We start from the raw sequence: 13,342 nt of genomic DNA on the forward strand, positions 1-13,342 counted from the left end.
CCCGTTCGCCTGAGACAACAGGTCTGTGTGTAGAGGGAGGGGCCACGGTTGGGCATGCAGAAGAGGAATTATCTCTGCCAGCCATGGGGCTTTGGGCCATCTGGGTGCTATCAAAATGAGGGACAGGCCCTGCTCTCTCACCCTGGCCAGGGTAGGTATTAACAGGCATAGGGGAAGAAATGCGTAGAGCAGCACTTTGGGTCACGGGTGGGCTAGTGCGTCCACGCCGAGGGGCGCGTCCTCATTCTTTAGCGAGCAGAACATAGGACAATGGCAGTTTGCGCGCGAGGCGAAGAGATGTACGGTCGCCTGTCCAAATCTTTCCCACAACATGCCCACTATCTGGGGGTGGAGGCGCCAGTCTCCGTACAGCAGGACAGAAGGTCCGCGCCCCTGTTCAAAATGCCTGGAACATGGGTCGTGCGGAACGACAGGAAGTGCCGCCTGCTCCACACAAAAAGCCTGTGTGCTAGGGCATGAAGCTTGGGCGAGTGCATGCCGCCCTGGCAATTGATATGTGCCACTGCTGTGGTATTTTCGCAGAGAACGAGCACATGATGTCCCTGCAAGCGGGGCAGAAAATGATTCAGTCATGAGCTCCAAATAATTTATGTGGGCTGAACGAAGTTCGCTCGGCCACAAACCGTTCACCGTCCTGCCCTCCTGAGTGGCTCCCCACCCTGTTAAGGACGCATCTGTCGTTTCCACTTTTCACAACATAACAGCCCCCGAGAGGGGTCCCATGTGCGTACATGTCTGCGCTCCTCAAATGGCGCAAGGCTGCTGTGCACGAGCGCATCACTGTAACAGAGCGACAGATGTCGCGTAATGGGCTGAAGTGGAGGGATAAAACCCATTTTATGAATGCCCTCATTTGCAGAAGGCCAAAAGGCAAAACCTAAATAGCTGATGCCATAAGACCCTGTAATCTGAGACATGTGCGATATGGCACTTTCGTCCCCTCCTTGAATTGTGATAGACATTGCGAACGCGTTCTTGTGAAAGGCGCGCATGGAGATTGAATTCAGCTCCAGACCCAGGAATATAACACTCTAGGCAGGTGTAAAATTCACTCTGAACCCGAGTGATGTGATGTGATGTGCGTGAGCACACGGCGAGTGTCTTGCATCATTTTCTCCTTTGAATTATCTATGATTAACCAATCATCTATGTATGTTAGGATCCTTAGACCCGTTATTCTCAGCGGCGCTAAGCCTGCTTCCGCACATAGACAGAACACCCTCGAACTCAGCGAGAGGCCGAAAGTGAGGACTGTGAATTCGTAGCATATGCCCTAAATAGGCAAAATGAAGAAATTTCCTGTGGTAGATGCTGATGTGGAAAAAAGCATCTTTCAGATCGACTGATGTGAACCTGTCGTTCTAATGAATTAGAGACTATCGTGGCCAGTCCGGCAGGTTGACTCCGGAGGAAGCCATAAGTTTGGAAAATGCCATATTAGGGCGAAACTCCGTAAAATCCGTGGCGCGCAGCCGTGGAGCGGGGGAAGTGGTGAGAGAGAAAGGCGGGCAGCCTGGTGGTAGTTTAAGCGAGCGTGGGCGGCTTGCAATAAACAGGAAACAGCTAACCTGGCTGAAACAAGACAGTCACGTCTGGCGGAGGCTGATCTGAGCGATGTGTCCTCCTGTAGACAAATTAGTGAAAGTCTAATTTCAACCGAGATGAGAGAAAAACAGAGGTCGCGAGAAGCGAATGTCAACTGAGGAGCAGCAGCGCGTGCAGGTCATTATATTGTCTTAGTTAAAGGGGTGGGTCCTTACCGAGCATAGGTCACGCGCTTCTGTCTGTCTAGCCAGACTTCGTGCAATTGGATGCTTCTGCAGAGGTCAGGTACGGATGCCCTTCCCATAGGTGGATCGCGAACACGAGATGATGAAAGAGAACACTAACTGTACTTAAGGGAGAAATAGATTGATAATAAATATTATCATAGCACTACTTCAGCTCTATTAAATTTGTCATAGGCTACATTAGGGGAGTGAGGGAATATAATACATTTTTGTTACAACTTATAAATATTAATATTTTTGTATTTATTGTTTTACATGTGTTTAGATTAGGTCTACTGTTTATAATTTCAAAAATGCCATAGTTTGTTTTATAGAAATCATGCTACATCTAACCACGGCAGTGAAGAAGATAAATGCTTCCATGTGTTTACTATGGTCTTGTTACAAATACCACTGTTAAAACTATAAAAAAAAAAATTATAATTATTGAATAAATACGTTTTCAAAAGGTCAAATGCAAAATACACCATTTTTTTAAAGATGAAATAGAAATGTGTAAATCCTAAAAAAACATTGGCTAAAATATTTTTGTTTCAGTGTAAGAAAGAATAAATGGTTTACTTTTTATAGAAGTTATAGATAATCTTACTGTTGTTGATACAAGCAAATTTACATCTGCATTCAACTTAAAATCAATGCTGTAATGTAGAATGAGCATTTCAGTGGGACAAAATATGCAATATTATTGGTCGTTTTACTTATTTTTGAAATATATATGAACAATACCACTTTTATTATTAGTTTCTGTCTTCCCATTTTAATTTTCTAGGCGCCAAATATAAGCCTCCATCTGTTTGAATTCAAGAAACGCAAGTTTTGGCCTCACATTCATGAAGCGTAAGACTGCTGAATTTATTAGCAATACTTTAAAATTATGTAATGCATCGAAGTTGCATCGAGCAAATTAGTTTTGTGTTTTTTGGTACAACAAAGTCTCCGCTTTCAAATTATGTCACATCAAAAGAAGGCTGAGAACCACTGGCTTAGAGGGTAGCAGCCCATGTAGCCCATGTAGCTCAAGTCATTGAGTCATTTCATCAATGAACACATTACAAGGCAAAATCACATTCTGTTACATTTGCAGTGTGTATGTTTTGAACCTTGAACCTGGTGGACTGCTTCTGGCTCAGCAGCTGAGGGTTGTAAGAACAGGATCAGGGAGACAAGGGCAATGCTGTGCACTGAAGCTGGCTTATTGGGCACAGGTGTATAATGGACAGATGCTCATTCAGTATGGCACCACTCAAACTATTTCATTCACATCTGCAATCTCTCAATCACACACACACACACACACACACACACACACACACACACACACACACACACACACACACACACAAACAGCACGTCACGTGTGTCACATCTACCAACCACTGGTTATTTTTCTGAATCAGAGAAACTGGCCATGTGTAAACAGGAATTAAGTGCTCCCTGGATTACTTGTGGGCATTTATCTCCCAGAATGCACCAGACAGGCTGATGCCAGCCACGTGAAAAAGGACTCTACATATAGAATAGGCTTAAAGCAAAAAATGTATTCCTTTGCTGATTTTTCTTCCTCTGGTCATGTGACTCTTACTCTTTTGACTGATGAGCTTCCTGTGTAGTTAGGGCAAGAAATCAGCACCATGGCACAGTACCACATCTAACCACCAGATGGCAGTGGTATGTAATATCCACAAAAACATAACCATCAATGAAGACTCACAGTATCACAGAATTGTTGGTGATGGTGATAGAAAGGATATTATAAATAACAATTAAACAAAATGCTTATATTTAACACTTTTCAATTAGAATCCTTCTTTTCTTACCAATTTAAAGGGTCATGAAACACTAAACTACATTTTCTAAGATGTTAACAAATGTATATGTTACAAATGACAAAGTATCTACAGCCATTAATTTAAATTAAGAGGAAAGTGGTTAATTTATAGGGTTTTTTGGGCTATTTTCGTCTTCCTGGTTTAAAATCAACATCGAGTCACATATTGTGATGTTTCCCTGTACTATAGTGCATCATCAGTGTCTTATAATTATTAATGAGACTGAAATTATGATTATTCATTAAAATTATTGCGTGCTGACAGAGAGACAGGACAGGGTTTCAATGGCAAAACCTTTCAAATGTTTGTGTAGCATGCATTTATTAAAAAGAGTGTTTCGAGATAGGCGGTGAGGTGGACTGTCTCTGACTGGGGCTTGTTCAAGATGTGGTTTACATTGATTGTCCCAGACACAAACGCCATCCATCCATCTAGTCCCTTCTTCCATCACTCCGCTGGCTGCATCTTTTTTGAAAATGTGCTTAGAACTCAACTGTGCTGAAACAGGTGGTGTTGTGATCTTTTAAGGGGAAAATAGGGACAATGTTCAACATATTTAGTTGTACTTTCAACTTTGCCAGCCATACAAATCTTACAATTGGTCATACTTTATCCTGATATTTATTGAGCGCCGGCATGGGCAACTGGCATATGAGGGATTGCTCGCCCCCCTCTTTCTCCCCTGCCCTGTCCCACCTACTTCCTCCCACCTGTCCACGCCCAGCTGAGTTGCATTTTTAAAAAAGGTTGTGAGGCTGAAAGAGGTGTGTTTCATGATCCTTTTAAAGGATTTCTAATTCACACAGAACCCCTCTCATTTCTAGAAGAAATACAACAGATATCAAACTGCACAGAAATGCAATTATTTAATGGCCATGACAAATTACAATAAAATCTACATTGGACCCAGTTTATATCATATCATCAATTAATATCCAAAAGATCTCCTTAAAATAAGCCACTGCGATTATTGCATTTCAAGAGCATTTCGAAGAGGACTTTAACGTCTAAGGCAGATAGTGTGGCGTACATGCAACATCATGTTAATCCATATGCAACCACTGGTGTTGGGAAAATAATCAGCCCGCACTTCTTCAAGAAGATTAATTTCTATTTCACATGAGAGGATCTCTGCATACTCTTTCTAATTAATAGTACTTTCTCCACAGTTTTAATCAATGTAAAATTTTCAGTGAGTTTACAGAAAAAGTACACTTAGGTGCCATCGTCCTTAAAAGTCCCTGTGCAAGGTGATCTAATTATGATCCATCATGGTTTTCCTAACTGGGTGGAACCAAGGGGCACCTCAAATCACAAACTGAACACAAGACGCAGCATGGCAGTGCTTCTGTCATGTTTAGCCCCTAAAAATAAATTACATTGTGACACACTGAAATGGTTTAAACATTTAAAACATTTTAAGGTGTTGTACGCAATTGAACCCATATTGCTAACTTTCTTAAAAACCAAAAACACCCCAAAAGATGTCTCAGCAAAGCTGAACATGAATGATTAAAAAAAGTGAGCAATTCCCAAACAGCTATTACTGTTTAAAGAGCTTTGGGGTATGACACAGGTATGATTTCTTAAGACAAATATTTCAGTGATATCTGTCAGGTAATAGGAATGTCTTATGAGTAGTAAAACAAAACAAAAAATTTATTTTAAGAGGTTCTGGCTCTGATTTAACAACCATCAATGCACACAGAATGTATTTGTACATATTTCTTTGTAATCGGAAGAGCAAAATAGTATCTTTAAGGCCTTTTCACACCAAACGCAAACATTCAACATGATTTCTCGCCGCAATTGACATTTTTTATGGTAACAATGGATTCCTAACAAGCCCTTCACACCTGGAATGAACATTTGCGTCGAATCGTTCGGCAACAAAGCAAAGCTTTTTTTTTTTTTGTACTGTGTCGAATTTTTTTTCTTCACCTGGCGAAGAAACGCCCCAACCAATAAAATTTGAGGTGTCAGTCATGTCAGGAGCTGCTACAGTTCCCAAAACCAGCAGAACAGTTGCAGCTAAAGTGGCTCATCAAAGTGGTTTAGTCAGAGGCCAAAGGGAAATCCTTCATCTTAAGCAAATAGATAAACCTCTACCTGAGTCTATTTGATTGTGACTAATGTAGAAGACATCCCATAAAAGTTTTCATTTGGATCCTTTAGAAAGCATCTAGTTGGACAACACTGATGGGTAAATAGGGGACAATGTCTGAAAATGTGGACATCTGTGAAATGGCATAAGGCAAGCTCTATTGAACATTTGGTTTGTACTCAAGATTGTTTGAACTTCTTAGGAGTTCTAATGAGTTTTTAGGAAATGTTGTATTTCAAATCTTTCTCAACATTTGGACTAAATCCAAGGAGATGCATGCATGCACATGCACACCAGCCCCAGAGTCAATTTGGCCTTTATCTCATCTGCCTTCAGTTTGAGGCTGTGTTCCTGTGAATGATGACCGGTGCTGGTGAACAGGGACTGACAGGAGGTCAGGTGTAAAGTGAGAGGAGTGGCTGGTGTTTGTAGACTTACCCAGCCAGCTCCTATTCAGGTACACTGAAACGAACACAGGTGGTACGGTGAAGAAATCCACTACTGAGTTCACCTCCAACCAGAACCACAGCTTGTCATTGGCTGCTATAAACTGGGAAAAGAACAATAGACAAAAGATTTCCTCATTGAAATGAACAGTGGTCACAGTGTAAACATTTGTATAGTAGCTGTGGTAGCCAGAAATTCACCACTGAAAATACGGCTTTATGAGATGTAATTTTGATTCCTGTATATTTTACGGTGCATTACCATCATTAATATTATTATTAAATAATAAGCTTGATATTTTAAACTTCTGAAACTGTACAAATCTGCTTATCAGAATATAATGTATTGTTAATCACATAGTAATTACAAAAGGGCACATGATGACATGAAATTCATCAATAGAGGCCCTTCCAGGAGCAATGACCAATAAACATGTAGAGACAGTGCTCAGTGTCACTCACACAAACACTAAATATCATCAGGGTAACAAATGTGAAATTTAAGTAATGTAGTAAACAATAACTAAACTACATCAAATATAACACCCGAATGTACATAACTGATATTAAAATAAGAAGAAAAATAACTATTCCCATAAAATATAATGAAATGAACTGGGTCATGCAGGGAATTCTGGGAACGCCCGATTGTTGTTTTTTTACCATAATTGTAAACAAAATTTACCGTAAAAAGTACATGTACTCTCTTGTTAAACTTAATATACATTTTTACTGTTAATTATACAGAAAATCATACTTTTTACATAAAAAAAATGCAAGTACGTAAAACTACATGTATTGTCTTTTTAAATATATATATATAAAAAAATGTACTGTATATTTTAAGGTAACTACCTGTTAACCAATACAAGTTTTTTTACTGTAGCATTTTTACAGTCGTTCACCATATTTTATTTTTTTTTTAAAGGGCACACATTGAAAGTTCTCAAGCATTATACTCTGTGTATATAATGTGATAAAAAATTTTATACATTAATTGGATTGTACTTACACGCAGGCCAAAGTAGAGTAAGAAGAACACGTTGAATGCCATGTCAATTTGTAACGTGAAGTCTTCGTAGAAATTCTGACAGGATTCTATAGGACTGTGGAGAAAGAAAAGGGGAAATGTAATAAAAACAAGTGCACGGTTTAAAAGATGGCTAAAGTAATGCAAGTCACTTCAATTAAAAGAAGCCAGGCAACAAAAAGCTAAAAAGAAAAGAATAAACATGTAAAAAGTGTCAATTAAAAGATGCAAAACTAAATTCAACAATGTGGAGAGCTTATAAATGCACATTTTTGTCTGGGACTATAGGATCTGAGAAATAAATGACTGTAGGCTAGTAATACAATGCTAGTTTTTATGCGATTTTGGGGTGAAATGTGACCTGGACATGTTTTAGTGAAATTCACTCTTGAACCAATGACATATAATTTTGTTGTTGAAACAGTTCATGTTTTAAAGTATTATAATCTTCTGTTTATGGTTAAAATAAAGGTTTAACAATGAACAGCTTTTAACTGTGAATATACAAATTATTATAACAGCCTGATCAAATTGAAATTGAAAGGATACGTAGTTCATGACACATATGAAATGCCCACTGTGTGGCACTAAAAGCAATAACATTTTCTCCCAAACAGATCAGGATTACTGCTCTGTCGAGTTTTAAAACATCAAAATTGAACTCCCCTAAATCTTAAAACTAAAACTAAATGATAGTGTCATTACATGTAAAATGCAAATGTGAGATGAAAAACAACTACTTAAGCAACCATTTTGTCCTTTGCATTACAAGTGCAACACTATCGGTTGAGCTCCTGTGCAATTTGATAGTACACGAACAAGCTTATAAATGTAGTCTGGTACATAATACAAATGTTAAAATGTCTCCCCTGAGAAGTTATTCAATTAACTGTACAACTGATTTAACTTATAATCTGCAATTTTACTTGTGATTTGTGCAAAGTTTTTTTAGCAAGTCAGTTCACTCAATGGCCATCTTTAGAATGCTTCCAGGCGGCTATTTATCAATGAAAACAAGCAGCATGCCAGTGCAGCTCCTATCTACTGGTATCATAAATTGTGCTTCATTAAAAACAAAATTTACCCAGCTTGTATAGCTACAGCGCATGTGCATTCTTGGGTTGATTGACAGGTGATGTCTATATCTTAAAGGTGATTGGCTCTTTTATATAGGTAAAAGGCCTATTAGAGCTCCTAAATGATACAATATTTATAAAAGCTTGACAACAAGTATTATACACAGCTTTTGTCCATTTAGTGTGACACAGCCACTGCATCAAGTAAAGACAACTGACCTGCATAATTCAGGACTGTCTTAAAAGCACTAGATTTTTATCTGTTAAATTTTTAAATGTCTGTGATGGACTGGCGACCTGTCCAGGGTATCCCCCGCCTTTCGCCCAATGTTAGCTGGGATAGGCTCCAGCCCCCCGCGACCCTGTACACAGGATAAGCGGTTGACGATGGATGGATGGATGGATGGATTTTTAAATGTACACTCAAAGGCCACTTTATTAGGTACATCTGTACATCTACTTATTCATGCAATTATCTAATCAGCCAATCATGTGGCAGGAGTGTAATGTATAAAATCAAGCAGATATGGGTCAGGAGCTTCAACTAATATTCAAATCAAGCAACAGAAAGGGGAAAAAAATTTAACTCAGTGATTTCGACTGTGGTATGATTGTTTGTGCCAGATGGGCTGGTTTGAGTATTTCTGTAACTGCTGATCTCCTGGGATTTTCACATGCAACAGTCTCTAGTTTATAGAGAATGGTGCATAGAACATCCAGCAAGCGGCGGTTTTGTGGAGAATAAGGCTTGTTAATGACAGAGGTCAGAGGAGAATGGCCAGACTGGTCAAAGCTAACAGGAAGGTGATCGTAACCAAAATATTCACACGTTACAACAGTTCTATGTACTAAAGCATTTCTGAAATTTCAACACATTAAACATTGAGGCAGATGGGCTACAGTAACAGAAGACCCCTCTGGGTCCCACTACTGTCAGCTAAGAACAGGAAATTGAGGCTGCAATGGGCACAGGCTCACCAAAACTGGACAGTACATGACTGGAAAAACATTGCCTATTCTGACGAATCTTGATTTCTGCTGTGACATGCAGATGGAAGGCCCAATGCAGGCTGAGTTTTCTGTTCTTGACTGACAGAAGTGGAACCTGAAATGGTCTTCTGCTGTTGTAGACCATCCACCTCAAGGTTCGATGTGTTGTGCATTCTGAGATTCTATTCTGCTCACTAGAATTGTACTGTCAAGCTCGAACCAGGCTGGCCATTCTCCGTTGACCTACGTTATTAACAAGGTGTTTCACAGAACTGCCGCTCGCTGAATGCTTTTTGTTTTCGCACCATTCTAGAGACCGTTGTACAGGAAAATCCAAGAAGATCAGCAGTTACACAAATACTCAAACTAGCCCATCTGGCACCAAAAATCATGCCACGCTCCAAATCACAAAGATAATATTTTTGACCCATTCTGATTAACTAAAGCTCCTGACTCATATGTGCATGATTTTATGCACTGCACTGCTGCCACATGATTGGCTGATTAGATAATCGTATGAATAAGTAGGTGTACAAGTGTACCTAATAAAGAGGTCGGTAAGAGTATAAAGGCCCTGCTGATCAGTTCAGTAGATCTGAGAGACTTAAAACAACTGCTTTATGATTCAGTTAAGTTAAAAGGCTTTATTTAATATCAAGCCAAAAGCTTCTGACCTGAGGTTAATGTGGTGCTACTCTTTCACTAACTTGATCATTGATCTTATGTAGAAAGCCATTTAGGAATCAGCCCTTGAATATAATAGACAAAAAATAAAATGCAACAAGGCAAAAGTGTCAAAATAATAACAATAATAATAAAATAAAAAGCCTATAATACATGCTGAATAAGTCATTTTACTTCTTGCCTTGTCAGTCAATACAAGTTTTTTATTAAGTTACAATAAGCTTGGTCTCTAAATGCATGACCATCCAAGCATGCATTCTGTGAAACACAAGAGTGTCTGATCCTTGTGCTCAATGTCAATTAACACTTGGTAATTACATTAAATCTCCCGACATGTGGCAACCTGGGCAGAAAATATCCACGCCCTGAAATCTTAAACGGTCTCCTACTTAAGCCACCTTAAGGCCTGAATGTTGTCCTCCAGCAAGAGCCTTGACTCGCTTGGCCAAAATAAGATATTTTCCAGGACCTTATATAGAACTGGGCTACTCTGAGGTCAGCTGAAAGTGTGCTATGGATAGTGATGTAAACTCTGCTCAGGTGCTTCTGAGAATCTAAATTACACTAGGTGGCCTCAGTTCCAAATGGAATAGGAAACAGTGTGTGAGTCCGAATGACACACAGCAATGTCAGTGCACAAAAGGATATGCCACCCTGAGGGAACACACACACATCCCAGAGAGGGCTATTTCAGGCTAACTATGTTTTTTTATATCTGTCTCACAATGATGCTGCACTATAGCATTATTTCAGAGGGCACAGAAAGGAATTCTTATACTGAAAAATCATTTGGTGGGATCATTGCACCAAAAGTCCCATTTTCTTATAAAATATTAATGTCAATCATCAATATTAGTGCACACTCGAGTACTGCTTAAATGTTTAAAAAACAAATGTGACACGGGAGAAACAAAAGGGAATGATAGCTTGAATAGGTCAATAAAAGGGCTGGGCAATTTAACTAAGAAAATCTTTTGACAATACTATATGCAAAAAAATAACAACAATAAAATGGAATACAATTTTAATAATTAAGGCAATAAATAATAACTAAATTAACACAAATAATTGTATTTACTTGCATTTATAGGTGTTTTTAGGCACTTTTAAAACATTTCTGGTGAAAAAAGTTTCAATTTTAATGTGGCCTTCATATAACAAAAACACCTGTTGATATCCCTACAAAATTAAAGTGCATGAAGTTGAAGAAACACTCTTAAATCCATCAATTTAACAAGTGATAAATAGTTATATTTACCTACACAAAGTGTTGGTATGAAAACATTTTAATACATAAAAAAGGATGCATGGACACTTCCATGAACATTTGAATGATGATACAAACAAATAATTGAAACAGAATTTTTAATTGATTCATTGAACTAATACAAATGAAACAAACTTAGCAACTCGTGCTATTTTTACTACTGAAGCTTAAATCAGAAACACTTTTAAAACATCTGTCTTAACGCTCTCATACCAAGAAGGGATTCCAAAAGTAGTCTAATGGCACCATCTTTAGCTAACTTAAAAAAAATTGAATAAAAAAACTGCATCAAAATGATCATGATAATTTTTTATCAGCAGCAATTTGCCTAGGGAAGCGCTGCTGGAGCATAGATGGTCGACGGGGCAGCACACAGCAGGTCTAGTTTAATACAACAGTGACTGATTTAGGCCGAGGCACTATTTCTAAAAAAAAAGAGTGATTTAGCACCTGCAAGGGCTCCGGACAACTAAAATCTCAGCCGGGACTCTAAAAATAGTCTCTCTGCTTTAATTCCTCCCTCCGGTGCTCTCTGTATGTGCTTTTAAAAGAACACACACACACACACACACACACACACACACACACACACACAGAGCAATGCCCCTGTGTTTGCTGTCTCTTTATGAAAAAAATAGCAACTGAAATTTCTCAGCAGGGAAGTTGTGAGAACAAAATTTGTTTAGGAGGTGCAGTCAATGTTTGAAGCAATAGTCACGGCAGTATGCTCAAACAATTCTCTGCTGAAGCTGGCGAAATACACAGGAGGACCATATCTTCAAAGGACCACACTGAAGATTTCTGAGATTTACCAGCCAGTTCTACCAAAAACAAATACACAAATTAACAAATGGCACCGCACAGTGTGCCTTCCACAGATATAATTCATTTTGCACCCAAAACAAATCGCAAGAGAAAGGCTGGCAAATTTAAACAGCGTTTCTCATCTAAAGAATTTATTGATTAAAACCCCTAAAAATAAAAGAGCCCATGCTGGCTTGAGCATTTTAAACTGCTTTCTTGCCCTCTCCAAGAACTCTATGTGATTACCTCTGGAGAACACTGACCCCATCAAGGCTTTTCTTTTAGTAATAAGACCCTATTACTGCAAAAAGCTGCAGAGTCAGAATTGGCTAGTACCTATGTGAATAAATGACACTGACAATGTGGCCTCCTTAACAAGAGAGCTTGAGTAGTCATTCAGAAGTCATGCCGCCCTAGTTGGTTGAGGGGCTGGGGGATAAATTTAATGTTCTCGATTTATTTGTGATGATTTTGCTGGAGATATAAGACTAAGCATTATTTTGAATAATGTGCTTTTTATTAATACAAAACACATTACTATTTGGGCATTACATTTCCTAAAGAGCATGTTAAATGATAAATGTTATGATCATGGCTCAATAGCTCTGACTTAAACTTCAGTTTGAGTATGATTCATTTGGTCAATCAGTTCAAACTGTGAGAAAGTTTGAAGAAGCAGTGTAGGAAAAAAATCATTAAGTATAGCAGTTTTTACTCTGTTACTCCAATTTTTGCATGAATCATTTTAAATTTAATTGGCTCCAGTGACAGGTTGGTCAAAAAATATGGTTCCATGGATAAAGAAATTAATTAAAAAAAAAACATTTTTAGAGCTAATAAATAAATATACAAAAAAAAACTATTACAGAGCAAATAAATAAATATCAAGATATACATTGAATATCATCAAAAAGCAAAAATATTTACATCACATTAGCTTAAACATCCATCCCAACATGGTAGTGAAAAATATTGCAGCATGAGAGAATTGAGATTGTAATCCATATATCTATCTTAAAGCTGAAGTCTGATATTAATAACAATCAATATTTGATCCGCTAAATGTAATACATTATTAGTGATGTATGAAATTGAAGTCTGAAATATCAGACACATGCTAGAGCATGACCAGTCACAATCTTTCTTTCTCCGTTCCTATGAAGAATAGGCTGCTGGTGTGTGGGAGATTTTCAAATCATAGAGATGCTTCACTACAATTAAACTGGGTCTATTATTCATCCCTGCACTGCAGTGCCAGGATGTTTATTTCAGTGGCTTCTTAGTGAATGGGTCATGTATTT

At 38.4% G+C, this 13,342-nt stretch overlaps 1 protein-coding gene across 5 annotated transcripts in view; it reads right to left on the minus strand.

The window, feature by feature from the left end:
* The window catches only part of kcnma1a (potassium large conductance calcium-activated channel, subfamily M, alpha member 1a), a 300,462-nt gene that overhangs the window by 112,518 nt on the left and 174,602 nt on the right, over window positions 1-13,342 (minus strand). For all 5 annotated transcript variants that reach the window (XM_052089534.1, XM_052089532.1, XM_052089533.1 and 2 more), the window contains exons 4-5: window positions 7,203-7,296; window positions 6,183-6,294 (exon numbers count right to left, since the gene is read on the minus strand). In XM_052089534.1, coding sequence (XP_051945494.1) covers window positions 6,183-6,294; window positions 7,203-7,296 — 206 coding nt within the window. The remainder of the gene's footprint in view (window positions 1-6,182; window positions 6,295-7,202; window positions 7,297-13,342) is intronic.

Source organism: Xyrauchen texanus, chromosome 24 (assembly GCF_025860055.1).
Source record: "Xyrauchen texanus isolate HMW12.3.18 chromosome 24, RBS_HiC_50CHRs, whole genome shotgun sequence".
Classification (NCBI taxonomy): Eukaryota; Metazoa; Chordata; class Actinopteri; order Cypriniformes; family Catostomidae; genus Xyrauchen; species Xyrauchen texanus.